A 27,602-nucleotide genomic window follows, 5' to 3' on the forward strand; every position below is an offset into this window, starting at 1 on the left:
GATTGAGATATTTGGCCACAACAAGATAAGAGGTATGTTTTGGAGTAAAGGTAAGGTTCTCAAACCTAAGAACACTGTACCTGGTGTCGAGCACGGTGGTAGTAGCATCATGCTCTGGAAATGTTTTGGTGCCAGTAGTACTGGTACACTGCAAAGAAGATGAAATAATGAAGGAGGACTAACTGCAAATTCTTTAACTTCAACTCAAATCAACAGTTAGATGGTTGAACCTTGGCCACGATTGGGTATTCAAACAGGAGAATAATCCCAAACACATATCAACATTGTTTTTGTAAAGCAGGCTAACATTAAGCTTCAGCAATGACCTTCCCAAAGTCCCAACCTCAACCCTTTTTGTGGACAATGCTTAAAAGCCAGTGCGTGCCAGGAAACCAACCAGTTAAATCAATTCGACCAATTCTGTCAACAACAGTGGTCAAATATTCAACCAGAAATGTTCCAGAAACTTGTTGATGACTACCAAAAGCAGGTACAACTTGCTAAGGGACATTTAACCGAATATTAGTGGGGGCAAGTCATAGCATAGATTACACAGACACGGAAGGAGACGGAGGTTTTAACAGAAAGCGACCCCTTTATTGAGCCAGTAACTGAAGGCTGACCTAAACACACATGACGTAAATGAAACCATGAAACACAGAATATTCAAACACTATAAAGTCCAGAAATCTCGAAACACTGGGTCAGTGATCCAGAACAACGACTGGGTGCATGTATGCATTTGAGCCTGTGTCGATTAGAGAAAATCCAAAATAAATTAAAACTTGTTCACGCAATTCTTACTTTTGCCCAAATTACCTTGATATTCGTGCCCATGATGAATGTTTGTAAACTTCTTACAGCAACTGTTGGCCACTGTGGTCTGGTCGAGTTTAGTTCGACTATAAATGGCCCAGTTTAATTCTTCCGTTGTTGCCCATATGACAAAGGCTTTATAGATGAAATACTTGCTGCAGGTATCTACCACAACCTGCTGTGTATTTTCCTCCAGCACCTGACAGGACGAGCCTGCACGTAAATGTAAACAGGCATCTTGGCAGCCATATACAGACGAACATGGCTGCCAACAAGCCAACTGTGATATGTAAAGCAAAAATCCCATCACAGCAGGACTCTTCTTGAGTTCACAGACGACTCTCAGCATCTGATCTTTGCCGCTGCCTTTTACCTACACGTGTCTGCTGTGCAATGATTGCATCACATATTTGGATGAAAGATAACATATATTACTCCAAACACATTAAAGAAAGGCCTTCAGTTTGTGGCTAAAGGGCCTAATTAGACTCAGATATTGAATGCTATCAGATTAATATTTATTCATGAAAATTAAATAGCTGGCAGAGATCAAGCAAGAAAAAAAATGCATGCAGGTACAGTCTTAATTTAAATTATGTAAATTGTTATTGGCCCAAGAAAACCACGCCTCAGAATTATTTAGAATTTTCATTAAAAACAACAAAAACAATAAAAACAATGTAAGGATTAAGGAGAATATTTATTATCTCAACTTAAAACCTATACACCTCTCTAAACATTGCTTTAAACAAGGCTTTGTATTATTATGATTATTGTACATTACTTTAAATTCAGAATTTCAGACATGTCCAAACATAGAATATTCATAATTTAAACATTTATCATTATGTCTGAACACTGCAAGGTCAATGCAGCATACTCTTTTTGAGCAGTGAGCAGAACTGGTAGATGTTGTGAAGCCACTCTGCACCAGACTGGTCTAGTTTCATTTCATGGTTTATCACCACAGATGGAAGATATTCATACATCCTCCCAAGTCAAGGTCATCATATAAAAGACCATAACAGCTCATCAAGCAATTTAGTTGACCTTGCCATGCAGAAAGCAACTAGCAGTTACAGCAGGATTCACAATTACACTCAATTAAAGTCAATAAAAGATGATATGACAGTTGATTGCATTTAATTTACTGAGAGCAATGCGGTTTTCGTGTTTTGCGCCCACTGAGCAATAATTATTCGACCGCACAGCTATCATAAATTGTGGTGTTTGCTAAAAACATGCCACATTAATGTTTTAAGATGAAACTATATTCATGAAACTATATGCACATATTTATATCTTTAAGATATTATATTTTAATGTTACTTACAGTCCTGTAACTGGAACTTTTATCTTCCTTTTTGGACAACTAGAGACTGTAAGACCAAAAAAACTCCAATACTGTGAAACAAATACTGCAGCCCTAATTTTGCTGTAATGTTAAAGAGATTACCACGGGCCACTGGTTAGCCTGCAGCAAGGGCCTTTCCTGCTGCTGTCAGTGCTAAGGTGCCAGATGCGTTAGGCAAGTAACCACATGATAAATGGCAGAAGGTGAGAGCTCTGTGGCCGGGACCTGGAGCACCCTCTCCCTGCATCCTGCTGCCAGTCCCTTGGCATGCGGCTTGTCAGGCCAAATGGCAGCCACATCCTCCTTTCAATGTTGACATTTAAAACCTCTGCCATGCTATCCAGCTGTGGACACCGCAGGCCTAACCCCCCATGTCTCCTCAGCCTCTCCCAGGCACCCAGCCCTCAACCCAACAGTTGCCGCTCCCAGACAGCAGTCAACTAATTTCCATAAACGGTCAAAGCGTTGGTTCAAATAACTGTGGAATTTTTAAAAAATTAAAGGGAAGAATGTTCTCATAGTGAAAGATGCAGATTATTTTCCTTGTGCTTTAAAACGTGCAGAATATTATTTTGGTTCTCAGGTATGCTGCAGGAGTCCTTTTTAATGTCACCTGTGTGTTGTTTGTGAAACATTGTTAAGCTTCTAATTATGCTGTGTAGTACAACTAACTTGGTTTGAGCTTCATAACATAGAGAACGAAACATATAAAACATCTTCAAGATGGAAATATAGTGAAGATGGTATGGCTTTGCCTTGGGCATGCAGGTAGCACGCTAACATTAGCATCTTTAAAACAACCCCATCTGACATATTAAAAAGTCTTCCAGTCACATTTTTAAAACCAAAGTTGGCTGCAAGAGGAATAAAAGTACTCACAGAAGCAGCCTTTAGAAATTAATTCACAAGCACCAGGCCTCTCCTTTAGTAAGATCTAGGAGGGTAGTTGAGCGTAATCACCACCATATTGGGAATAAACTGTAGTGAAGCGGCAGGGCGTACAGTGATTATTGCTTCTTAAAATCTGCATCTGCGTGGATACCAATGTAAGAGTTGTAGGGGCATCTATCAGCTGAGGTCTCGATATAATTTTCAACTTTTTAGGTGGAAACAGTCAAAAGATACCAACAACAGTTTTAGTCTTTTGGTGGAGATTATTAATTCTGGTTCTTATTTAAAGGAGAAGAAACACAACTCTGTGGTGGTTATATTTTATTATTAATAACGTGCCCTATTCCTCCTGTGCTTCTAGTCTGTAGGAAACTGTCCAGGAGTAGGTACTGTCCATGCTCCTAAAGGTACGCTTTAGGAGCATGTATACCTTTGAGGTAACCGAATGCACTCCAGTGATCAGATTCAGATAGATTTGCATTAGGGCATAATAAAAGAAATCAGGTTGTAAAATAAGTAAAAATGAACTCAGATGAAGAATAAAACATACCATAATAAATTTTGATTAAATATATTTAGGAAAAAATAAGTCAAAAATACAGTACCAGTGTGTGAAAAACTAAGTATAGTGGAACCCCCGACTTATGAAATTAATTCGTTCGCGAGGGTCTTTCGTAAGTCGAAAATTTTCATAAGTCGAAGCACCTATTGCACGTTTTGAATGAGGCAAGGCTGAATGATAGGCTATAGGCCAATTGCTAACTAGAACAACAATACATCGTTCAAGTGAAACAGCGAAGCGCAAGTACGGAAGCCAAGGGGTTGTCACATGATTCAGAAGGCATTGTGGGCATTGTAGGCTCAGCCAAACAGAGCCGGCAGATTTCATTACTTGGGCATTTTGCTGTAACACGGACAGAAATATTGCCGTTCAGCGCCTTCGTAACTTGAATTTTTCATGAAACGGGGTATTCGTAAGTCGGTGTTCCACTGTACACCCCATTATTTGATAGCTTTTACCTTCTGGATGACTATATTAGTCTCTTACATCATTTGGCCTCTTGCTTCTGTTCATTTGTTTATTCAAAGCATCCTTGTGGTCTCATCACATCATTTTTATTAGGTTGAGGTCTGGACTTCAACACACTGAAGTCATTGCAACAGCTTGATTCTTTATTTTTCAGTCGTTCTATTCTAGATTTGCTGCTGTTTGGACCGAGCATTAGCTGTTGGATAGATTTCCACACATTTGACTCAGAGGAGTTTATGTTGGACTCAATGACTCCAAGGTGTCAAGGTCCTGTAGCAGCAAACAAGTCAAAATCATAACCCCTCTACCACCGTGCTTTACAGTTTGTAAAGGTGTTTGTGGTGATATAAACACTAAACATGGGACTGTGCATTATGGCTGAACATCTTCATTTTGTTCTGATCTAGCAGCAAACTAACACAAATTTCAGATTTTATAGGGATGCTCACACTTGCTGATGATAAATTAATCAAGCGAATTTAATTAGCAGCACCAGTAATTCCTGTGAATGCAGTACTTTAAATTATTTTTCACACACTGCTTCTGCATTTGACTTGATTATTGTTAAATAAATAATGGCATGCCATAATATATAATGTGTCATTGTTCATCATCTAGGTAGTTTTTTACTTGTTTTATTACATGGTAAGGACACGACACATAAAACCTTAGAAATGAAAGAGGGCGTACTTTCTTTTTCTCTCAACTGCATGGGTTTTACGAGTATGATTATACGTTTTTTTATGTTCAGTGTATCCTCATATATGTAAACAGGTTTTTGTGTTTATTCAGGGCTGGCAAAAGTAGCAGACGTCACTGCACGGTGGTGAAAACGATGGCAGTATGATCTGTGAAAACGTAAGAAAATCAGTAAAATTTGTGAAATAAGGTGAATCACTCACACTCAAAGTACAAGTGCTGTAAAATTAATTAGTAGCACTCCATGAAAGAAACTGGAACTGAAACAGTGCCAGGGCTAATGGTTGTGAAGCAGCAGTGTTACTGAGTGAACAATTCCTAACAGTGTAAGGTTTTTCATGAGTGCATTTTTTCCCTTTAATTTTATCTAAACCCTCATAATACCTCCAAGGCCACCCCGACCTTGTTATTTCTCTTCCAAGAAGAGATGAGTACACCAGAAAAAAAATCTCTTATTCAATACCTTACCTAAGGTGAAAGAATTGCCCTTCAACAAGCAGAGTAAAAATACCACTGTCAACTACACACAGTAACCGTGCCTCTCTTTAACAAAGGCAGCAGAACATAAAAGAAGTGAAAGGTAGGAGAGTAAATACTTTACATTCTGATACTCATTAAAAACAGACAAGTCTACCCTTACCCGAGGGAGAGCACACGTCATGATATAGAGAGAGGCAAATACCAAACTGCATGGCTTGGTATCAAAGGCATTTCTGCAGTCCAAAGGTCAGGTGATGGTAAAAGGTTGCCGGGAAACGGGGCTGCTGGACGGGCTTTCATCAGTGGGAGGCAGCTGGAGTCTCCAAAGAGGCAGTGCTACACGGGGCTGCAGGCTCAGTGGGGCTGCTCCGATATGACATTTCACATCCAGATCTGCCACAGTAATGGCATTTTAGCCACTTTTAAAACAGCCAGATTGGCCTTCCTGCACTGTTGAAATTTTTATAGGCAGCAATTTTTGATTGTTTGGGTTTATTACAGTCTCTAAAGAAGATAGGATAGGTTGTCAATGTAGAAAAAGGCAATTGAAGGCCAATGTGGAATTGATTGGCTGATGGAAAGACATACTTACAGGCCACACAATATGCACACTATACAAGACGTGCATAGGCACAGCATGTACTCCAAAGTGCAACTTAGCCACTCTCATTTCCCTGGAGGAGCTACAGTCATGCTTAAATAAGAATAAAAGATCCCAAAATTAACATAAAAATGTATTTTCCCCATCTTGTGATTTTTACAGCTCGAAAAACCAACGTGGGAAAATATGTTTTGAAGTAAAGCATATTCCCATGCCGTTACAAGATCAATTTGTAGAGCTCTTGTCACAGTTATTTATTTATTTCAGCCAGGGTATCTCTTCTCTCTGGTAGGAAATGGTCAGTGTAGTTTTCCTTTGACGTCTCAGCTGAAATTATTTGTCCCATTCCCTCTGAGAAATTGCAGTCACTGCTGGTTGCACATGGTATTTGTTGTTAAGTGGAATGTGCTACAATATTCAAGCTTTGTTAGATTAAAGGAAAGCAAAATGCACTGATTTTCCTTCATATCAAAAAACATGGGAATAAATATTCATGTGGAAAGAGAGTTCCGCCAAAACAAAATGCAAATTTACAGTGATTATCTCTGAGCTAAGAAGTTATTGGAGCCAGTTGAGTGCATTAAGATGTAGTGTTTGCTGCTCAAGTTTCAGCTGTCTTGTATCTGGATGTAACAGTGATGCATTAAATCAAACGTCATTTATAAGACATGAAGATTAACACAAGACTTAAGTTACCCTGTAAGTGTGTAGATGCTAACTGCTGACCTGAACATGCTAACATGCTCATGTTATCCAGGCTACTTCTGTACTTGCAATCAATTTTAAATAAAAAAAATGTCTTATGCATTACCATGTTACCTTTTGATAACCTAAAAAGTTTAAGTATTTACTCTGTATATTTTTCTGTATAACACAGGGACCATCACCGAACTATTAACTAAGTGGTTAAGTATACATTGTCAGCACATGATGCTAATGCTAGCAAGCTAGCCAAGAGCTGGTAATTTTTTACGCACTAATGTTAAATTTCCTGTTCTGTTGTCTTGCTGCCTTTACTAAAGTTCAGATTATTAGGCTAGTATGAGTGTTCAGAGTATATGTAAGCTAATAAAATAATATTTATTTATAGACTTGTGACTAGATAGTGGTAGGTCTAGTCTTAGACCCAGATAAATCGTAGGAAAGACTTGGAAATCTGTCAAAAACCTTTTTTTTTTTTTAACAAAAAAAAAGACAAACAATATTGTTATTTTTAGGTAAATAAAAAACTTTTGTTTATACCCAAATTTGGGTATAACACTAGGCTTCTCTGATAAGCAAGAAATTAATCAAGCATAACATTCACTAAAACTAATTTTTCTGTTTAGGTATGCAAGCAAATAACTGTCATTTAATCTTAATTAAAAATTATAATTTTATTATTATTATTATTATTATTGTAGCTTTTTTGTGAAATAGCAATTTGGAAAATAAATCATGCAAAATAACAATAATCATATTTTTGGAAGTAAAACTTTAATTATTTAAGATATTTAAAGCTTTTAAAGAGCTTGCATATACTAGTGGTTATGACAGAAACAAAAAATAATAATTTTTGTTAAATAAAATATTTTTGTTAGAACCACTACAGTTAATTTAGGTCAGCTGTGGCACAAACCTTACATTTTGGGGTTGGCAAGCCAGTGCAAAAGTTGCAAAAGTTAGTTTAGTGTCATAAAATGTATTGATAAGAACAAATGACCTTCAAGACTGACAAGGTTGTGAAAGGTTTTGCAGGTTTGTGGTGCGATTTTCTGGTGGTTACACAGAGAAAGCTGCAAACATGCCGCCATGTCTGAATTATGATAAAGATAAGCTAAGTAGCCAATAAAAAAATGCCACTGTAAGCTATTTTGCCATTGTTAAGCTGAATTTCAGCACAAATTATGTTGCGTGATCAGTTGCAGTTCTTTTATTTTCCATTTCCTCAACTCCAAATGGATTGTTGTCTTTTAACACTAAATGTTTGAACACTATAACAATAATTTAAAGTTCCAGTCTATTGCTTAACTTGTATGATTAACTTGTAAGACTGTTTAATAGGGTTGCACGACTAGGTCCATATCTGACTAATGGTACTATTCAACCACACATTCAAAGAGATGTCGAAAATTTAAAAGAAAAAGACTGAAACTGAAACAACAACACAAACATGAATAATTTAAAATATTCAGCCGTGGCACAATAATCTATTTGTTAAGGAAAATTATAAATTAATTTAATAATAAAACTATCAAACCCATTCAAACTGATCAAAGAAGTTACATCGATGCTGCTGACTGGCCAAACTTGAACTCGAAATTACACATTCAGCTGTTAATGGTGACTATCCAAAGTATCATATAGTATTTTTCCTTTTTCTTTTCTTTTTCTTTTTTTTTTTTTACAGGAAGTCTGTCAGAAAATTCTCATGTAGCATTAATTATGGTTCAGGATATTGGAAGGAAAGCCTTCAAATCCATTGTGAGGGGTCATCATTACACATGACCTTTCTCTGAAATGAGTTTTGCCTCTGTGCCTTAGCACTTATTCATTTCATTAGAAATATATCGTGGTCTCTCAGACATCATACGATGATGGCATTCTCCCGCTGGGCGTCTAGACTGACACGAGAGGATACAACCTCTTAATATCTACTTATTAAATAAAAACAAAATGGAAAAACATGTAAAAACACAGGTGCAAATAAAGAGTCAGACATCTGAAGAGTATGCAGAAAAAAAGTGCAGAATTGAGCCCTAAACAGTGGTGAGAGGTTGTGTAAGGCCACTTCATTAATACACCCCTTTACTGTAAAAAACACATAAACAACACACACATCCTCGGCGCAGAGACTCCCTGTCTGCCATATGTGATTTACATTTAGTGGTTGAATAATCAGTTGACACGTAGCTCAGGGAATTCTCTGCTTAATGAGCACCTCTTCACATAAGCAGTTTGCCAGAGTTATTTGGAACATGAGACCGCTGTCAAAATGTCAATGAATCTCAATTTAACTACCAACTTAATCACATGGGGATCATCTAATGCAGGCAGGATGAATGTGGAGCTACGTCCTTGGTGCGTTTTCTTATAAACACTGGCACAAGTAGAACAGAAAACTGGGAAAACATGATTAGAACGTTTCACATGTCATTAGGCATTAATTGCGAATGATTGTTTTGAGAAATTTCTAATTAAGCAGGTATACTGGGGATATTTAACTTTATTTAAGAAAATGTTGATATGGAGCCCTGTGCTGCATTTTTTCTCAGCTCCTCTTTGGATGGGTGTTAATTATGTCAGCTGTCAGAACTGTTATTTCCTCGCAATTTTTAAAAAAATATTATTTTTTTCTTGATGAAAGCTTCTGCATACTCGTATCATATGATGCGAACTCTTTAATTGCGATTTACGTTTTTGATCAGATCCTAATTGACTGAGAAATACTTCTTACAGGGAACCCTTAAAAAATTAACTAATGCCTGACAAGCAGTAAGATTTAGTCATCGTTCGCTCAATTTTTCAAAAGACTGGAAGTTACTATTTTCAAGCCTTAGATTTGTATTTTGACCTTACATCTGGCAAGCAATCGCTTCTAAAAAACATTCTCAGCCTCCCTTTTATTCCCCTGCCTCTCCCTACTGGTACCAGTCATGCTGTGTCTACGGCTGTCAGCAAAAGCAACCCCTTTTCATGGTGTCTGGTCGCTGCCAGCTTTGGGTGTGACTCACCTCCTGCGCAGAGGAAGAAGATACGAGGAGGCGGGTGGTGATGGGGGGATGGATGGTCACACAGCTCTGTGTGCCTTCTAGGAACGATGATGTTAGCGGAGCCAGTACGTGGTACGATCTGTCGGAGTTTATTTTCTACACTTAGAGTAGTAAGAGTCTGAAAATAACGTGGATGTGTTCGCTCTGTATGGTTTCAGCGTGGCATGAATATAGACGGCGGAGTCGGTACGAGCTCGACCACATCAACCGTGAATTTTTTTCCACTTTGCTTCTTTTCTTCCTTTCAGTTTTTCACACATTTACAGGCTCATAAATTGCTGTGAGGAAACCTCTATTTGCCTGTTGGGTTTTCACGAGCGTGCATCTCCCACTCGGGAAACAGCTGTTAATAAGAAAGATACTCAGAAAAGAATACACTTGCATACACTGTGTAAGAAAACCAAGGTAATCATTTCCTGCCCCCCCCCCGCCTTCCTTGGTAAGCCAACTTCTATGCGATCTATAATGCAGTAGATATTGCTCGGCCTATTGATTGATGTCTCCTTCCTCCACTTTGACATTTGCTTATCCTCGTCCGCATCTACTGCTATTGACGTTCGCGCTATCTGGACATCTTCCTAAGCTGTTTTGTCATTTGTCACCTCTTAAATAAAAACGGAGGCGGGTGGGAGTTGTCAGTGATAAGACTTAATGATACCAACCGCTGTGATGGGTTTATACAAGCTGAAGGAAAGAATATCGTGGAGACGAGTGGTACCGCTTAATTTTCAGCTCTATACCTCTTATGGTTTCACGGAGCAATTTTACCCAGCCTGTTTCTATTTCTGTCACTAATAAGCAGACTAAAGACGACCCTCTTTGCAACCTCTAGCACACATTCACTCATAACTGTGGTCAATTTAGTGCAAATTTACTGAAAGCGGGCTTTCGGTTTAACACCTTTTCAACTAATGTATTTGAAGGGCCCACTCCACAGGCTCTCCTGTCAAAAGCTACTATTTTCCCCAACTTACCCTCAACTCTCCACTTCCAGGATGCAAACTGGTGAGATCAACACATCCACATTAGAGCATCACTGATAAAAAAAAACCCCCAAAAACACCCTCTGAGTGAGTTTTCAGGATTTATACTTTGCCAAATCACGATTTGTATTAAATGCTGTGCTTCCTTTACCTGAATTTCAAACAGTCTTGCGCTGATTTTCTCCCTATGAGGTGGAAGACAGATCCTTCCTTTCCTCCCTCCCTCTTTCCATCCTTCCCTCCCTCACCCTGGCTCCTGCGGAGAGGCTATTATTGCAGCTAATTATCTACAAATAGGCCCAATATGACAAACACAGCCCTGTACCAGTGCTAGCCGAGTGCAGGAATCAGTCTAAGTGAGAATAAGAATAAAAAGGAGGCGAGGAGAGGCGGACAATGAATAGGTCAAAAGTTACGGAGAAGAAAAAAAAATAGCAAAAAAAATAATAAAAAATGAATCAGACATAATTGAGATGAACATGATGAAGACACAATGTGGAATGAGATGAGAGAAATTGTGGTCCTAAAAAAGATATAAGTGGGAGGCAGATGGGCGAAGAAAGGCAGTGACACCAAAAGAGAGACAGCGCAGAGAGAGACTAACGCAGGAAAATGATCTTGTCTATACAGTGTGTTGTTGCCATTGGCAACTGTCCTGCTATGCACAGACCACATCCAGTTAACTCCCAGCATGCCTTATGATCAGGGCAGCTCAGGGGTCTGAGGCTGTCGGTCTCATTTTCATAGAGAAACTCATTTACCAGGCAAACATGGAGGGCTATGACACATCAATAGGTGCTTGATTAGATCCTTACCTTTGATACATATGAATATTTATCACTGTTGAGTAAATACACATTTGCTCTCCTTTCATCTGGATCATCCAGAGAGTCCTCCTACTCTCCTCTTAATTTCTTCCAATGAATATGTCACAGGAGCTTCAGTGCTCCCTACAAAGTGACAGCACTCAAGATAATCTGGTTATTGTTGCTCAGAGACGTGATCAACACTCACTTTAAGTTTCATAAAATGCACTGGGGCTTTTGTCTTGGTTTTTTTTTTCCATGGTGACAACAGCTCTTAGAGACCTAAAGGAAATGAGTAAGGGGGCAATAATCACTGGAGCGGGCTCAAAAAGATGTGTTTGGAATTCGTTGCTGCAAAAGATTAGTGTTTGGCTGCACGACTGAAGCTGCAGGTGTGATACGGATGCCAAGACAAGTTGAAATCAGAGTTATTCCTGTTTGATGAGCCCCAGCACAGAGAAGGCACACAATCACTTAAGCACACCCACTCTCTCACTCTCTTTTTAAACACACATAGCTGGATAGCAGATATTTTTAGTGAGTTTTACTTACATCACTAACTCCAGCCTCCACTATCTTCAGGCCCGTCTCCTTCTCCAGCTGCTGCTTCTGTTGGACTGCATGGGGAGACAAAAGCAGAGGAGGTGTTGAATATGAGCAGTGGATGACAAAGTAGCAGATTTTTCAGTTCCTGCAGCAGAACAAGTGGACAGTGAAAGTGAGAATGATGCAATGGATGTATCAGGCTGAGTCAGATGTCAAACTGGTCATAGAAAATGTACAGCCCACACATAGAGCCAGACAATCTTCATCGAGAGCGAGGGGAAAACAATCTCTGGGGTAAGACAGCAGTAGCCAGCAGTCTATTGTGGTACTTTGGCAGGAATGAATTATTAGTAGGCCTTTAACAGGTAACAACAGGTTAGGGTTAGGTAAAAGGTACATTTCCACACCTGAACTTTGGGATACTTTCCACGGTCTTTGGATTTCACATGTAGCACAGAGCACCATAAAGTGCATTGCAAACTATTGCATTGATGAAATACTTGATGTGGTTTAACATTGAATACAGCATGCAGGATGCACAACACCTAGTTTCTAGTGCTAAATGTACTGGAGTATTGGCTGTATTGTTATACAGTAAATTTACATTTATTTATATAGTGTCAAGTCACAACAAGTCGCCGCAAGACACCTTTTACAGCAAGGTAAAAACACCCTGAGGAAAAAAAAAAAAAAACAGCAATCAAGTGACCCTCTTACAATTGAGCACTTTGCGACAGTGGGAAGGAAAAACTCCCTTTTAACAGGAAGAAACCTCTGGCAGAACTAGGGTCAAGGAGGGACGGCCATCTGCTTGGGGGTGAAGGGAAAAGAAAAAGTAGACCATAAGAAGAAAGGACAAAACACAGAGTTAGGGCCTGGTCATTGCTCTAAATATAGCTTAAAGGTTTTACAGTTTTACTACTGATTCAATCACTGCTGCCATCTTGGATTGCTAACTTGGAGTTGGTGGGTCTGCTGTGTCTCACGGAGTAGGAAATCAGAGTTGAGGGAGCATGAGACTGGACTTGGACACAGTAATTGTATAAGCTAATACTAATAGTTCCAGCATGCTAACAGTGATGTGCAATGATATTTAAGATTAATACAAAATGTGAACAGACATCCTGTTTATAATGATAGCACTCACCATGCAATGCCTCATTTGATTACTTGGTCTGTAGAGCTGTTATCTGCTGTGAGTCTATGATTTTTGGGAGGATATGGCAGCATAATGTAGCTGAAAGGCTTATGCATATTGCATGCACTGCATAAAATGAAGCTGTGGCATGCATAATGTTCAATATCCTATTTTGGTGTGTATGTTAACCATAGATTGCATATAAAAGGCGGCACTTCTGGTTGTGCAAATCTGCATTGTTTTTAATGGCCACCAGGGGGCGACTCTTTAGATCAGAAAATTTGTTTGCATAGAAATCTGTGAGAAACTTTTTACTTGACATGTGATCTGTATAAATATTTTGGTCTTAATTGCTGGTTTCAGGTTTTCTTGCATGTTTACAAGAAAAATGTTGCGTGTGCATGTTTGAGGGCTACACTGTGTGAGAGCGAATGTGTCGTCAGGGTCAAAATACTCAAGACAGGAAAACACAAACTGACAGGTGATGTCACTGAGGCAGTCTGTTATTTACAGTCAGTGATGCTAACATTTGCTAATTGACGCACCTGTCGCACCATTTTTACACCACTGGGAAAACTCAGTGATGATGATGTAACATGGTAGACTAATGTGCCTGTGTTAATTCAGCTCCATATTATTGTGTGAAGTTGCACTGGGTTGGGAGTGGTTTTGTGTGTGTGTGTCACATTTTTGGTGAGCCAATGGCTGGAATGGGGTTGGACTAATTAGAGGCAGGTGTACCTGATTGCACTGATACACTGGTCTACTTATAGCCCACACTACAAACACTGCTGTGTCGTTTTGTCTCTCTGTGCAGGCCAGGGCCTATTATATGCCACAGCCTAAAGGCAGCAGAGTTGCAGAGGCTGGAGTGACCACTGGCTATATGCTTGCAGGGTGGTGGGTCTCCAAGGACAACTTCTAACCCTGTTAAAGGCAACACGTGGAGTGCAACTGGCCGTGTGGCACAGCGGGCTCTGGCCTTGGGACTGTGTGTTTTTATATGATTCATAAATGGGACACTGGACTGTTTTATCTTTTATCTCTTGATATTTTTTTGTCAATAAATTATCTTTTAGAATTTTATTGACTGTCATCTTTTTGCCCACGACTGAGACGGTTGGTCAGACCTAGAATCTTTCTTTGGGTGTGTTACAATGACGCCAGACGTTTTTATGTATGTTACGTTTTTATTAAGTTTTCAATGCATCCATAGTCACACTAGAGCTGAAGTCAACTCTGTAATTTTTGAGAAACCCCAAATATAAAAGTAAAAATATCAAGGCTATCAGTTTTATAATGGGGAAAAGTGATGAACAGCTAGCAAGGCTAAAACGATTGTACCGCTATCCTCAAACATATCATGCCAGACCTACTGAAGATTATCAGACAGCACATGAAGTGCTTGTGGATTCGCAGCACACAATAACTTGAGCTCCTGCCTTTGTTCTTCCAGTAATTAATACACCACCCGAGTTTGATCCTCAGATCTACTGATCTAATCAAATATGGCATGCTATTTCCAAAGCTTTGTTCGCCAAGGATATTCTCATGCAAATCAAACTAAAGTGAGGCAATCTTAAATATCCATCATCCAAGATCACACGTTCTGCCGACTTTTTCCGCCTCCCTGTGCTTAACACCCCTTCCTCACTTTGATAGAAACATTTATATTGGAAAACAAAATCAAAGGGGACCTTAATAGATTATGCCAAATTATAGAGTGAAAGGGAAAATAGAGCATAATATTAATTGAGTTGGTTAGCATGTGAATGTGATTGGTAATGGGAGGGGGAAAGGAAAAAGAGTGCAGTTAAAGGGAGAAAGAGAGCAGGTCCTTTAAATCCCATTTCCCCAGATGAAGGCTATGCAAATGACCCTGAAGAGCTGAACCCCACCTCACACTCCAAATTTGGCAAGGGCCTGTTTAATTAGTATTTTAATCTATCCCAGTGATTCCACTCAGTCCACAATGTATGCAGAATTCTATCTAATTAAGGATGCTACTTTTAGGATAATCATCCATCTCCCTGGCTCTTCCTCTGTCGCCTTTTCACTGTCTGGTTATTAAGGATCCTGCAAACATTGATCATCCTATCATCTCATCAACATGGCAGCGAAGGGGGCATCTTATATTTTAGTTGTCAGCCGGGGTTTTCTGAAAGATGGCTAAAAAGGAGCATAAAGAAGGCTGAGAGAGAGCCGGAAAGGTCAAATATACATTCAAAGTCTCTGAAGAAGAGTGCCACATAAAAGAAGACAAAAAGGAGGGGAAGAAAATCTCCTGCCATTAGTGAGAGGAGAAAAGTCTTCAGCTGGCATGTCTCCAAGATGGAACTCATTTTCATTTCATGCTGCCACCCCTGTATTTAGTCACAGACATATTGGCTCTCCATAGATAGCGACAGTACCTGCTCAGTCCCGGTGCTGTTTAGAAGGGGGGTAATGAGCAAGGTAATTGGGCCCAGCTGGGTGAGGGCGTAGGTGGCGGAGGGAGGTGAAGCTGCTTAAAGGTCATGCAGCGTTTTGGTCCTAATGAGGACCCCTCTGAGGGTCACAACACATCATGAGTCAAACTACGAAAGATTATCCAGGAATCAACACGTGTCACAGAGTCTGCAGCTCAAGGTTTGACTGACAAGCTGACATTAAGCGTCTTCCAATGAAACCAAAGAAGCCTGAAGGTCAGTATACTTGTGAATCAAAGCTAAAACCTCTCCAATCAACCTGAGGGGAAGGACAGTCCAACAACAGCCACTTTAAATATAAATACAATGTACTTGCCAAGCTAATTAGCTGGCACCTGGATGGATTTGGGCTGCAGAGAGAATCCAGCCAAGAGGTAGCTTGTTCTCTCGCCGACTGCACCGATAACAGCCAACCGGATCTCTTTCTGGTCACCCCTTATATTAACCTCCCACTGGAGCTCACTCTCTTTTTCTTTTTCTCAAAGATACACACACACGCTGATTTTGTAGACTTCAAATTAGCCACCAAATAGTCCTGACAGACTGTGGAAAAGAGATGTCAGGTCTCATTTCAGAGAGCCTCCTCCAGCCATTTTAATAGACATTGTCTGAGTCTATTTAGTCAGATCTCTAATACTGAGATCTGATCCCTGCTGTGCATTTGATCTTTTTGGTTTCCAAGTCATATTAGCCAAATCATCTCATGTTCTGCAGTTTTCACATGTGTTTGAATGTGTTCCATTTTCAAGTGGCTTTGAGAGAAATTATGTACAAGGACAATAGTTTCAAGAGAAAATATTAAAAAGACTAGAAATACTGAAAAAAGACTGAAATACTGGCTGCAAACCTTGTTTTCTGCCTTTTTCTTCAAACTCTGGTCACCAAATGGAGTAGCGTAGGATTTTCAGTACTATTCATTAGTATTGCAATATACAACTCAACAAAAAATGAAAAATGAATTGCAAATTAGTGTACCAGTACTTCGTATGCACTCAGTTATCCTAAAAAATATCCTATCAAAGGGAGCCCAAGTCTTGTCATGCAGTTACTTGATGGTGGGAATTATGAAAGCAAGACACATCAAGATCAAGGCCCTGACTGACAGCAGAGATTAATGAGAAAGAAAATCAATCATCTTTTTGTGAACAAACCACAACCAACCACCAATGCAGAAAACCCACCAGCTAAAGAAAAGAGAAAGACAAGCAAACAAACTTTTGCCTTTTGCTGAAAATGGGGGGGGGGGGTAATAGCCTTCACCATGAAGGCATCCTGTGCTGGGAGAAGCTAGCTAATGCTAACAAGACTGAGCAAGGGAAGGAAACCAACTTGCTGCAAAAAAAATGCTGTATCTGAGTCAGAGGCGTCAAGGCTGTGTGAAAATCTCAAAGAAGACAAAGAAAGAAAGCAAAACTGTATTACACTATAGTATTATAGTAAGTCCAGATGCTGCAAATGACCCGTGTTACAACTTCTGTTGTATTTAATTTAAGATCTGCATAGTGTGGGTAAGGTGGGTATGTGGTTGGTGCAGCCAGTCCACAGCTTACAGCTGATTGGCTTCATCCTGAGGTCTATCCGGTCTTTAAGTGATGACGTGTTGAATCCTGCTCCCGACCCAAATTACTCTGCGCTTAATAAGGTTCTTGTGTTTTTAACATGTTTTAATGCTTTGTATCTTGTTCTATTTAATCTCAACAAGCCCCTAAAAACAGTCTGTGATCACTGTCGGTCTCTCTCCATTTTCATTGCCGCTATTCGTTTTAAAGCTCACTTTTAAAGCCTTAGGATGTAACTATCCGGTTGTTCAGTCTGACGTCACTAGTCGTGTCTGGACCTAAACTCCGCTGCAGGTCCATTTATCAAACGATCACTATGGCATTACTGAGAGTTGAAAAACTGTCTAAAGTCTTTCATCTTTAATAAAATGATCAGCGTTCTGCTCTACCAGGTGTAACAATTGAGTTTAACATCCAGGCATCCATGAAAACGGAATTTATGACATTTAACGGAGTTAGAAGTTAGCAGGGAGTTAGCTCGCTAGCTTCTATCTAAATACAATATAGCATGTCCTGACTGCGGGGTTTTGGAAACAAATTAAAATGTACAGCTCTGTTATCACTTCCAGCATAAATGAAGACAGAAAACTAAACAGCAGTGACATTTGTAGGGTTACTGAAGTTGGGCTAGCTGGTATATAATGATGTGCTACGTGACCGCTAGCGACACAGCTATGTTAGCATAATATAAACAAGCTAACTTTTTCTCCACTCAATAAAAGTTAACGTGAGTGTTCTCGGTGGTCAGGAACAAATGTAATCGCCTGGCAGGATGCTGTAAAAGGACCAAACTTCAGCCAGGAGAACAACTGAGATAATCCATCCACAATATGAGGTTAGTCATTCATATACTGCTGCATGGGCTGGGCTGTAGTTACATCCTAAGGTTTTAAAAACTGAGCTTAAATAAATGATTAGTGGTAATAAAAGCCGAGGGAGGTCAACAGTGATCACTGACTGTTTTAGGAGCTTTTTGAGATTAAATAGAAGAAAATGCATAACATTAAACATGTTAACAACACAAAAGCCATATTAAACGCAGACTACTTTAGGCCCGGAAGTAGGATTCGTCACATCATCACTTAACAATCGGATAGCCCAGCCTTGCAGCAGTATATTAATGACTAACCTCGTAGATGGATTATCTCAGTTGTTCTCCCGAATGAAGTTTGGTCCGTTTACAGCATCCCGACATGGGATTGCATTTGTCCCGAACCACTGAGTGGAAAAAAGTTAGCATTCATTCTCCAGCTTCACTGTTTATATTATGCCAATAAAGCTGTGTAGCTAGCGATCATGTAGCACATCATTGTATAAGATAATAAGATAAGATAACCTTTATTAGTCCCACACGTGGGAAATTTGTTTTGTCACAGCAGGAAGTGGACAGTGCAAAAGTTATGACGCAAAAATTAGAATACAATAAGAATAAATACAGTACACAACTGTACAGAATAGAATAAAATAATATACTATATACAGTAGAATAAAATAGAATAAAAATATACAATAAGATAAAAATAGAATACGAATGCTATATACAACTGAGTAAAAATACAACGATGCCAGAAAGGATTATTGCACTTAGTGTTATTGCACATGTGTGGATGTGTGTGTTTGTTCAGTTAAAGTCTTATATACCAGCTAGTCCAACTTCAGTAACCCTACAGAAGTCACTGCTGTTTACTTTCCTGTCTTCATTTATGTTGGAAGTGATAGCAGAGCTGTACGTTTAAATTTTTTCCAGAAATCTCTCAGTCAGAACATGGTATGTCATGTTTAGGTGAACCTAGCGAGCTAACTTCCTGCTAACTCTGTTAAATTTAATAAATTCTGTTTTAATGGATGCCTGGATGTTAAACTTAACTGTTACACCTGATAGAGGAGCTGATCATTTTATTACAGATGAAAGAATTTAGACAGTTTTTAACTCTCAGTAATGCTGCCGTGATCGTTTGACTTTGGGACCTGCAGCGGAGTTTGGGCCCAGACACGGCTAATGACGTCAGACTTAACGACCGAATAAGAAGCTAAACCAAAATGACTGCTACCTGCAGCAAAAGAGCATTCACTTCCCCATCTCTCAACCAGCCACACTGATGCTGATTTGTAACCTGCCACTGAAGGATTAAGTAGACCTGAACTGCCCTTCCTTTATTTTTGGAACAGTTTTCTCTTGTTTATGTTCACTTTTGTATTTTGGTTTGTTTCTATTAGTTAAGTTAGCTTAATTCATGTAGTGCTAATTTATATTTGTGCATCTCTAAGACTGCTGATGAATAAATACAGCTTTTATTGTATGTTAATAAGTTGCTTTTGTGGCTGCTTGGGGCTTGGGTAAATGGATGCTTTTCATGTTTTTGTCACGGCCCCCCTTGACAGGATGTAAGAGGCTGTCAAAAGTGCCTTCATCTGACAATACAACCCACAGAAGGACTGACGACATGTCAGATGACACTGTCTTGAAATTTTGTCTTGCCCTTTGATGTCCCTTTTTGCATAAAATGCCTGAAAATCACCGATCTGTGTAGCAGCCTTAGCTACTACTCTACAACTGTAATGTGGGTATGGGAAAGCAAAGGAAATTTTTAATTTTTGCGAGGGAGTAAAAGAAGGAGGATAAAGGAAGCTTTCCCTGTAAGGTAATAATTTTTCAGTGCCCCACTGCTGAGTGGAAAACTCCACGCGCCATATGGAACATGAAATCCGATCACAGCTGCAGTTAATAACAACTGCAGGTTAGTTTGGCCGTTCTGTAAACTGAGACACCAGTTTTTCTGACATATTTGCTGTTCAAGAAGTGCTTTAAAAAAATACATGAAGTGTATTTGAAAAAAACACAATGGATTTCATATAACGTGTCAAATTTGCTGGATTGTGTGGAAAATCCATTGAAAATTAGAGTTGGTTGTAAAAGTACTCTAGGACACGTGCTTTGATTTAAACCCTCGTGTTAAAAATCGCACAGTTCAGCTAAGTAAATAGAAAGAGTGAAGAAATGCTCAAATTAAAGTTGCCAAGGACTTGTTAAAGAAAAGGAAAAGGCCAACTCAATCAAAAGAATTGGTTCATTTTCTCGAAAAGCACGCCGAAAGAAAGATATATATTAAGAAAAAAAAGAGGCAAGCAAACATTTACGCTTGATTTTATGTGACCTTTAAATCTTTAAATTGCTCCGTAGCACATGTGCTCGACAAAAATTATCCAGTGGCGAGATTTAATTTGATTAAAACGTTGCTTTTCTACACCATATGCTGAAAACTGGAGCAATTGTGCTTCCTCATCATAGATTCTAATAGCGATTCAGAAATGATTATCATGAAGTCATCAGAGCTTAAAGTCATGAATATACATATATATATATTCATTTTCCTGATTTACGACAGGGTTGTTATTGTTAGAAGCAATATAAATTCAGCATCAGGAGACAAATCACCCACTGGAGGCTGTAAGTATTTTGTATTTCAACACAGCACAGCAGCCGGCACTGTCACATGATCGTTATGTTGCCTCTTTGGCCAAATGGGGGTATACAGTTGACAAAATGCATATTTCACTAGCCCCTGATTGATCTGTTAATATTGAATAACATCCACAGCCGTTCCATCTATCTATCCGCCCCTCCTCCCTCCTCTGTTCCTCAGGTCGTCCATATTCACCACTTCCATCACTCCATCCGTCACTCCAACCAAACAAAATGAAAGTGTTTATTGCAGGGGAGGGCTGACGCTCACGCCTCTCCACAGCCGTTAGCCTTATCAGCAGGCAATCGCTCCGATATTAAAGCTGCCATTCCGCCCATCACTTTCCCCCCGCACATATGATGACTGTCTCTACCTATCAGAGGTAGAGACTGAAGAAAGGAGGAGAGGGGTGGGAGGGAGAGGGAGGGGAGATGCACCTGATCCCCCTGACAGATAAGATGCATGGCAACCCATTTTTCAGTCAAAAACCTGGGCGGAGAAACAAAAACAATAATATTCCTTCATAGCTCGGTGTACGACGAGCCGTGGCGCTGATTTCCGTGCGGCAGCATATTCATTACACGTATCATATGTAACATGCATGTGACCCCTTTACATCGGTACGCAGATGCTTATCAAAATGTAAATCAGCTCACGGATATTGCTGTTGCGTTTAGAAAGCTTATTTGTTCATCCTGTCTCTCGCGCTCTCTATTTGTCTTCTTTTTTTTTTAACCTTCTGTGAAATTTATCAAAGGGAATATTGCGCAGGAGACACAAACATCCTGTAAATAACTGAATAAATACGAGTATTTGAGCGCAGGCACAATTTCTCTTTAGAGAAACCCACAGAGAAACTCTGCTCTGCCTTTCCTCGTTCGTGAGTGCCGATTGTTATTCTTCTCCTCGGCTTATAAAAAATCAAGACGCCAAATCAAAGCACCTGCACCTCTGAGGAAAGCTACAAATGAAAGAGAGGAACAAGGCAGGAGAAGAAAAGAGTGCGTCGATAAAAACAAGACACTTTAATGCCACCGCTGAGTGACATTACGAGCTAACAGATTAACTCACGAGCGTTACATCAAAACTAAAACACAGAAAATCAAAGCAAGTGTGCTGAAGATCGCACGGTCAAAAAACTGTAACGTAACACAGTAATCCCAGAGTAATTAAGTAAACGAAGTAGTTGACTTTTGCATTACTAAAAGCTGAATTAACATTACCAACTTCTAACTTTGCTCCACTTAAAAGTACGTCCGGAGTACATTTATTTTGTTGTGTGCATCCACTCTAGTCCGCACTTGTTTATTAACACTGTTGTAATTTTAACGTATTTTAATATAATTAAGTATAATTACTGACCTGCATCTGCCTAAAACTTGGGTCAGCAGCCTTCACTAACAAAAGAGCCATTTCTGACCTAAAGAATCTGAATGAAACCATCACTTCACATAGAAACAGAGTCTATTAAACATAAGTTAGCTGATCAACATTACTAATAGATGCAAAGAATAAAGATTTTAGTACATTGTTTGGAGCTTTAACTTTGCAATTTCATTACAATAATATGATTTTTTTGTGGAATTTAGAAAATCGTGGAACATAAATGTCTAAAACATTTTACTTTCCATTGCCTCAAAGCAACAAGCTCAAAGCTCGAACCCACTGGCCCACTTGGGCCCAAGTGTGACGTTAGATTGAATGAGTGGAAGAAAATGAATGAATGGATAGCATACAGTGGTCCCTCGTTTACTGAGGGAGTTACGTTCCAAAAATAACCCGCGATAGGTGAAATCCGCGAAGTAGCCAGCTGTATTTATTTTTTTAAATTATTTTAGATGTTTTAAGGCTGTAAAACTCCTCACTCTTCTTTAAACTCTCAAAGTTCAAACCTTCGTAGAAAAATAAGTCCAGTATTGTATAATGAAACCCGCGGTTGCCTTAGACCACAGGTGTCGAACTCCAGGCCTCGAGGGCCGGTGTCCTGCAGGTTTTAGATGTGTCCTTGAGCCAACACAGCTGATTTAAAGGCTAAATTACCTCCTCAAAATGTCTTGAAGTTCTCCAGAGGCCTGGTAATGAACTGATCACTTGATTCAGGTGTGTTGACCCAGGGTGATATCTAAAACCTGCAGGACACTGGCCCTCGAGGCCTGGAGTTCGACACCCCTGCCTTAGACGGTGCAAAACATTTCATTGACACTGTTGTGTTTGTTGGGGAGAAAACTTACAAACATACAGTGCAGCACTTCAGCGTGACGCTGCTACCGATCCAAGATTTATGTCAATTTGACAAGCGGAACGCATTCTGTACTGTACAGGAGACACGGCACGAGATTGATTGATTGACAGTGGTCTACAGGCAATCAGGATGCAGAACACAATGTGCTGAAAAAAAAAGAAAGAAAAAAAATGGAAAATTGCACCAAAGAAAATCAGCGAAACAGCGAGGCCGCGAAAGGTGAACTGCGTTATAGCGAGGGACCACTGTACCTTCAAAATTTGTACTGCCAGGAGAAAATATCTAAGAGCAAGTATAGTCTTACTTTGAAGCAGAGTAGCCATGAAGCTACAAAGGACACTTTGAGTCCTGCCTTTGTCTGGCTGAATCAAATTAAAAGGACCCCAATAGAAACATAACCAAAACATATAGCAACTGAGTAATGCCAGAGTTGAACTGATGTCCTTGATTTGCTGTCTGGTTGTGCTCTCTTTCATCCCCAGATGGATACTTTTTAGCAAATGGAGCATGAATCTAAATGTAGATTTACAGTGAATATGAACCGATATATACCATACACATTGTTATAGTTGGAAATAAAACAATGAACATGTAAATATTAAAAAACGAACTATTTTTCATCTTCAGATTTATATTTATTCTTTTTTTTATTTGGTTAAAGCCACGAGCAGCTAACTTTTATCTTTGCCGTAAAATGTTGTAATTCCTTCTTTTGTATAATCAAAAAAATAAACAATCAACTAAGTCTTGTAAAACTGTTTACAATGTGTTAAGAAGCAGCTTGTAATCAGAATATTACAATTGACTTTTAAGTTCATCAACTTTTAGGACTGTTTATCAATTCAGCCAACTTTTGGACGTTTACAGTGTACCTTTTTTTCCCCAGTTTTAATCAAAGACTTGATTAATTGTTCAGTTTATTAAAAACATTGAAATCAGACTTTCCAAGAACCAAGATGTCTTCAAACTGCTTGTTTAGTCAGACAATCAGAAAAACATGAAATGATTAATCCCATTATTCTGGCGATCAGCAGGAAAGCAAAAATCTTTGTCGGATGCTTTTCAAATGTGAATATCTGTTGATTTTTTAATTTCATCATTTTATGAACCAAACACATAAGAGAGATTCGGAATCATCGAAAACATGTGAAAGGAGAATTTTTATTTAATGTAAGACATTTATTTATTTATTAAAAGTATTATTAAATTTTCAAACAGACTCACTCTATCCACTCACTCTAACACTATGATCCAAATAATGATCATATAGACTACTAACACTAAATAATATAGCAGATAATCCCTCAGACGTAAATATGGAGTTACACAGAGCTGAAAAGAAAAAATCTTCCTTCCAAGCAAACCCAACATGGCGATACCTATGACATCATTAAACTCTAATGTCCAATAAGGAGTGCCAATCATATACCACCATGCCTGTCACATGGTAGGACCATACTGTTACTAGCAGGGGTCCTGGCTCGCTCGCTGTTTATTCACACCGATCGATCGCTTCCTGCGGATAAGCCAACAGTGCTCCTAAACAAACCAACTGCTGTTATTCAGCCTAAACCAACACACCGGGAACCTTTGATATCTAGCTGAATTCAGCTCATGAACTCTGCCGCAAAATATTGCAAATCACGGAAAACCAAAGCCGAAGTCAAACCCTGTTTTCCGGTTAACACATTGCAGGTGATGTTAATAAAGGAAATGTAGTTTGCTGCCTGTTTTCAGTCGTGCAATCAGCAGGCACTAGGTGTCTGCTACGGACCCTGCTGCGGCCTTTGCTATCAAATACTCTACAGGCCCTTTCCTTTTTACAAACTGAGCACATGACACCTTTATAATTGCATCCACTCTTATTAGAGACCCTTTTCAAAGATGGTTGAATAATACACCGAGATGAGTGCAGATGTATGAGCGCCCACAGACACGCTTAAACACAAATACACACTATCTGTTTCTTTGCCGGCTGGTTGATTAATAGATTGTGGCTGCTCTGACACTCTGTGTAGAATAGGCATTTTGCCTTTGATAGGTGCTGACATCAATTCTTCACGGACTGCAGGAGACCAGCGAACAGAAGCAGTACTGGCAAATGACTTGGATGGCAGACACCTCCAGATGTGGGAGAAACCCCACGGATGTCACTCCGCATTCTCCTTGGGTACACGTTTAGATCGTTTACGCCGCCTTTCAGAAATGACAATCTGCAGATGTGTGACATATGCGATGCAAATCACATCTGACAATCACTCAAAAACAGCCGATAGGTTTGTGGATCACAGTGAGCGATGTGGTAAACAATGCGCATCTGAAGCAATCATGGTCATCAGAAGTCCAGCCTGCTTCAGAGCCACGCTGCTGAATCTTTGGGTGACCTTTTCCAAAAGCACAAGCTGGCAACCCTTCTGCATAAAAACCATTTACTGCGATCTTTAGGGAAACCTCAACAACTGAATAGTGTTTACACATCTAGCGCCAGACTGCTCCCGATATAGAGCACTGCATATACTCATGCAATATGTGACATACAGCTAAAAGCTGGAGGATTACTAGGAGCTCTTTTCTGGGGTTAAAAATATCCAAATGATTAAATGATGCTTGATGTATTTCCTCGGATGTTTATGTGATACAAGATGAAAACATCTGGAAGGCTGCCACTGTCTGAAGGGAGCCTACTGGGGAAATGCTTATTGGAGGAAAGAATGGTGAAGCTGACACACACGCACGCACAGACTGACGAACTCGCTCCTTCCCCAGCTTCCCCACTGAGGGAACTCTGACAGAGGCAGCCCTACCTGTCACTGTGGCAGCAATTATCCTGCAGGCTCTCTCCACGGACTGTCTCCTGCAGGTCTCCACATTACTAACCACATCACTGAGCACACACACTTATTGAGTATGCACACTGACGCACAGGAGGGCACACTGCACACCCACGAGTACACATACTGTACATATTCACACACACGCACATATGGCTGTATGTGCGGTTGTGCTTTTCATCCACAATTCGCTCTGCACAGGCTAATGGCTCGAACGAATTGTAATGATGTGTTGGTGCAGACATCCTGCTCAAGCCAGGAGAAACACACAACATTGTGTGGATGTGAGTGCTCATGCAAGCATGTGCACATATCTCTTATGGGTTCTGCTAAAGATAAATATGTTATCAAAGGTGAGACGGGTAAGAAGTCTGCAAATACACACATACATGAGAAAAACTAACAAAATAAGTAAATACGCTCAAGCCATCATAAGGTTTAAAAATGAGAGGTGGAATTAATATCAGACCAGGATATAAGCTCTAGTGAGTCAAGAAATAATTCGTGGATATTGGAAGGGGGGTAAACAGACATGCTCAAGAGAGCAGGGTGTCCATTTTGGCTGCAGGGAGGTCTTCTGGAGGAAGCTTGTTTCACGCCGGTTCACTGGAGCTCAAATGCAGAGCTCAGTCTGAGTTTGAGAAACAGGTTGACTGTACAGAGCTGTGAAGGGTGATTTCAGCGAAAGGGAAGGGAAAAAAAGCAACCTAATGTGACCTCATTACTGTAGATTTGTTCCGACTGTCATTAGGAATCACAAACGCCATCACTCAAGTCAGCAATATGAAGGAGAGGATGATGGAGGGGGTGGAGTGAGCAGGGGTGGGCGGATGGGTTGATAGTAATCAAGTGGATTCAATCTTAAAACAAGATCTATCATCAAACAATCTATAGATGACAGTGAACATCAACACATGTGGTACGATCGCCCAGGCGAACGCATGTGGCCCAAGGAAGCAGATGCGTGAGCAATAAAGGACAATTAACACCACGACCATGACACATTAAACCGCATTATTACGCTTGAGCCACTAGAAGATGATGCCCAGCTGCTCAGGTGCAAGAAACCTGGGTTATTTACAAATGAAGGAAATATTACAGTGATGTGCACTCTATTTAATGTTAAACTGTCCTCATAAAAAGGACAGTAGCTCAATTATCCACTGGCAACAAGAAACAACGTTATTATAGAGGAGCAAAGTCCACTAGGTGAGGGGGCAAGGTGTGTTATAGATTCGTTTGTGCTAATCTATAGATACACAACTGTTTCCTGCACATAACCAAGTGGCTATTGTAACTTGATTAACTGTAACTGAAACCATGAGCTCCAAGCAGCTTCCTTTTTATGCTTTAAGATAAATAAACACGTACTCACTGTTGTTACTCGCGGTGGTTCTAGCTCCTTTGGAGTGACACTGAAGCATACAGGGTTAATGGATAAAGAGCTATATTTTGAGCTAAACCCAGCTCTTTTCCTAAAGCTAACCGATCAGCTCGTGTCAAAGAAAAGGCAAAAAGCATGCGAAGAGGAAACTAATCAGTGAGTGAAAAACACAAATATCCCAACCACAAAACACCAGAATCTCCAGGCTGAGAAAAAAGATTTATCGCCACCCGGCCTGCCCTCCTTATATGGACTTCAGTGCTCTTTAAATCAGGGCCATTAACTCTCAGAGTCCAATGCTGCCCCGGCAACTCCATGAGAACATAGAAAAACAAAAGAGAAGCTACAGGACCACTTAAAATGAGCAACTTTGGATTTCTAAGCTGTGTCCAAAATTACTCTAATTAATTTACTTCTTTTTAAGGCTAAAGTCACACTAGGAAATTTGCTGGATGATCAAAATGATTACAACAGTGTTCAATCAACTCGTGATCTCTGATCCCTTTGAAATTCATGCTTCTAAGACGAGAACTAGGTGCCATCTTCAAACCAACTTTG

General features: G+C 39.7%; 1 protein-coding gene across 3 annotated transcripts in view; it reads right to left on the bottom strand.

Moving 5' to 3' along the window:
• ptprn2 (protein tyrosine phosphatase receptor type N2) overlaps window positions 1-27,602 on the bottom strand; it is a 216,205-nt gene that overhangs the window by 112,765 nt on the left and 75,838 nt on the right. For all 3 annotated transcript variants that reach the window (XM_086306435.1, XM_086306434.1, XM_086306433.1), the window contains exon 11: window positions 11,965-12,029. In XM_086306435.1, coding sequence (XP_086162561.1) covers window positions 11,965-12,029 — 65 coding nt within the window. The remainder of the gene's footprint in view (window positions 1-11,964; window positions 12,030-27,602) is intronic.

The sequence above is a fragment of the Aulonocara sp. 'chitande type north' Nkhata Bay genome, linkage group LG9 (assembly GCF_057382095.1).
Source record: "Aulonocara sp. 'chitande type north' Nkhata Bay isolate Kocher_YH1m ecotype deep benthic linkage group LG9, A_spYH_male_GT1.1, whole genome shotgun sequence".
NCBI classification, from domain to species: Eukaryota; Metazoa; Chordata; class Actinopteri; order Cichliformes; family Cichlidae; genus Aulonocara; species Aulonocara sp. 'chitande type north' Nkhata Bay.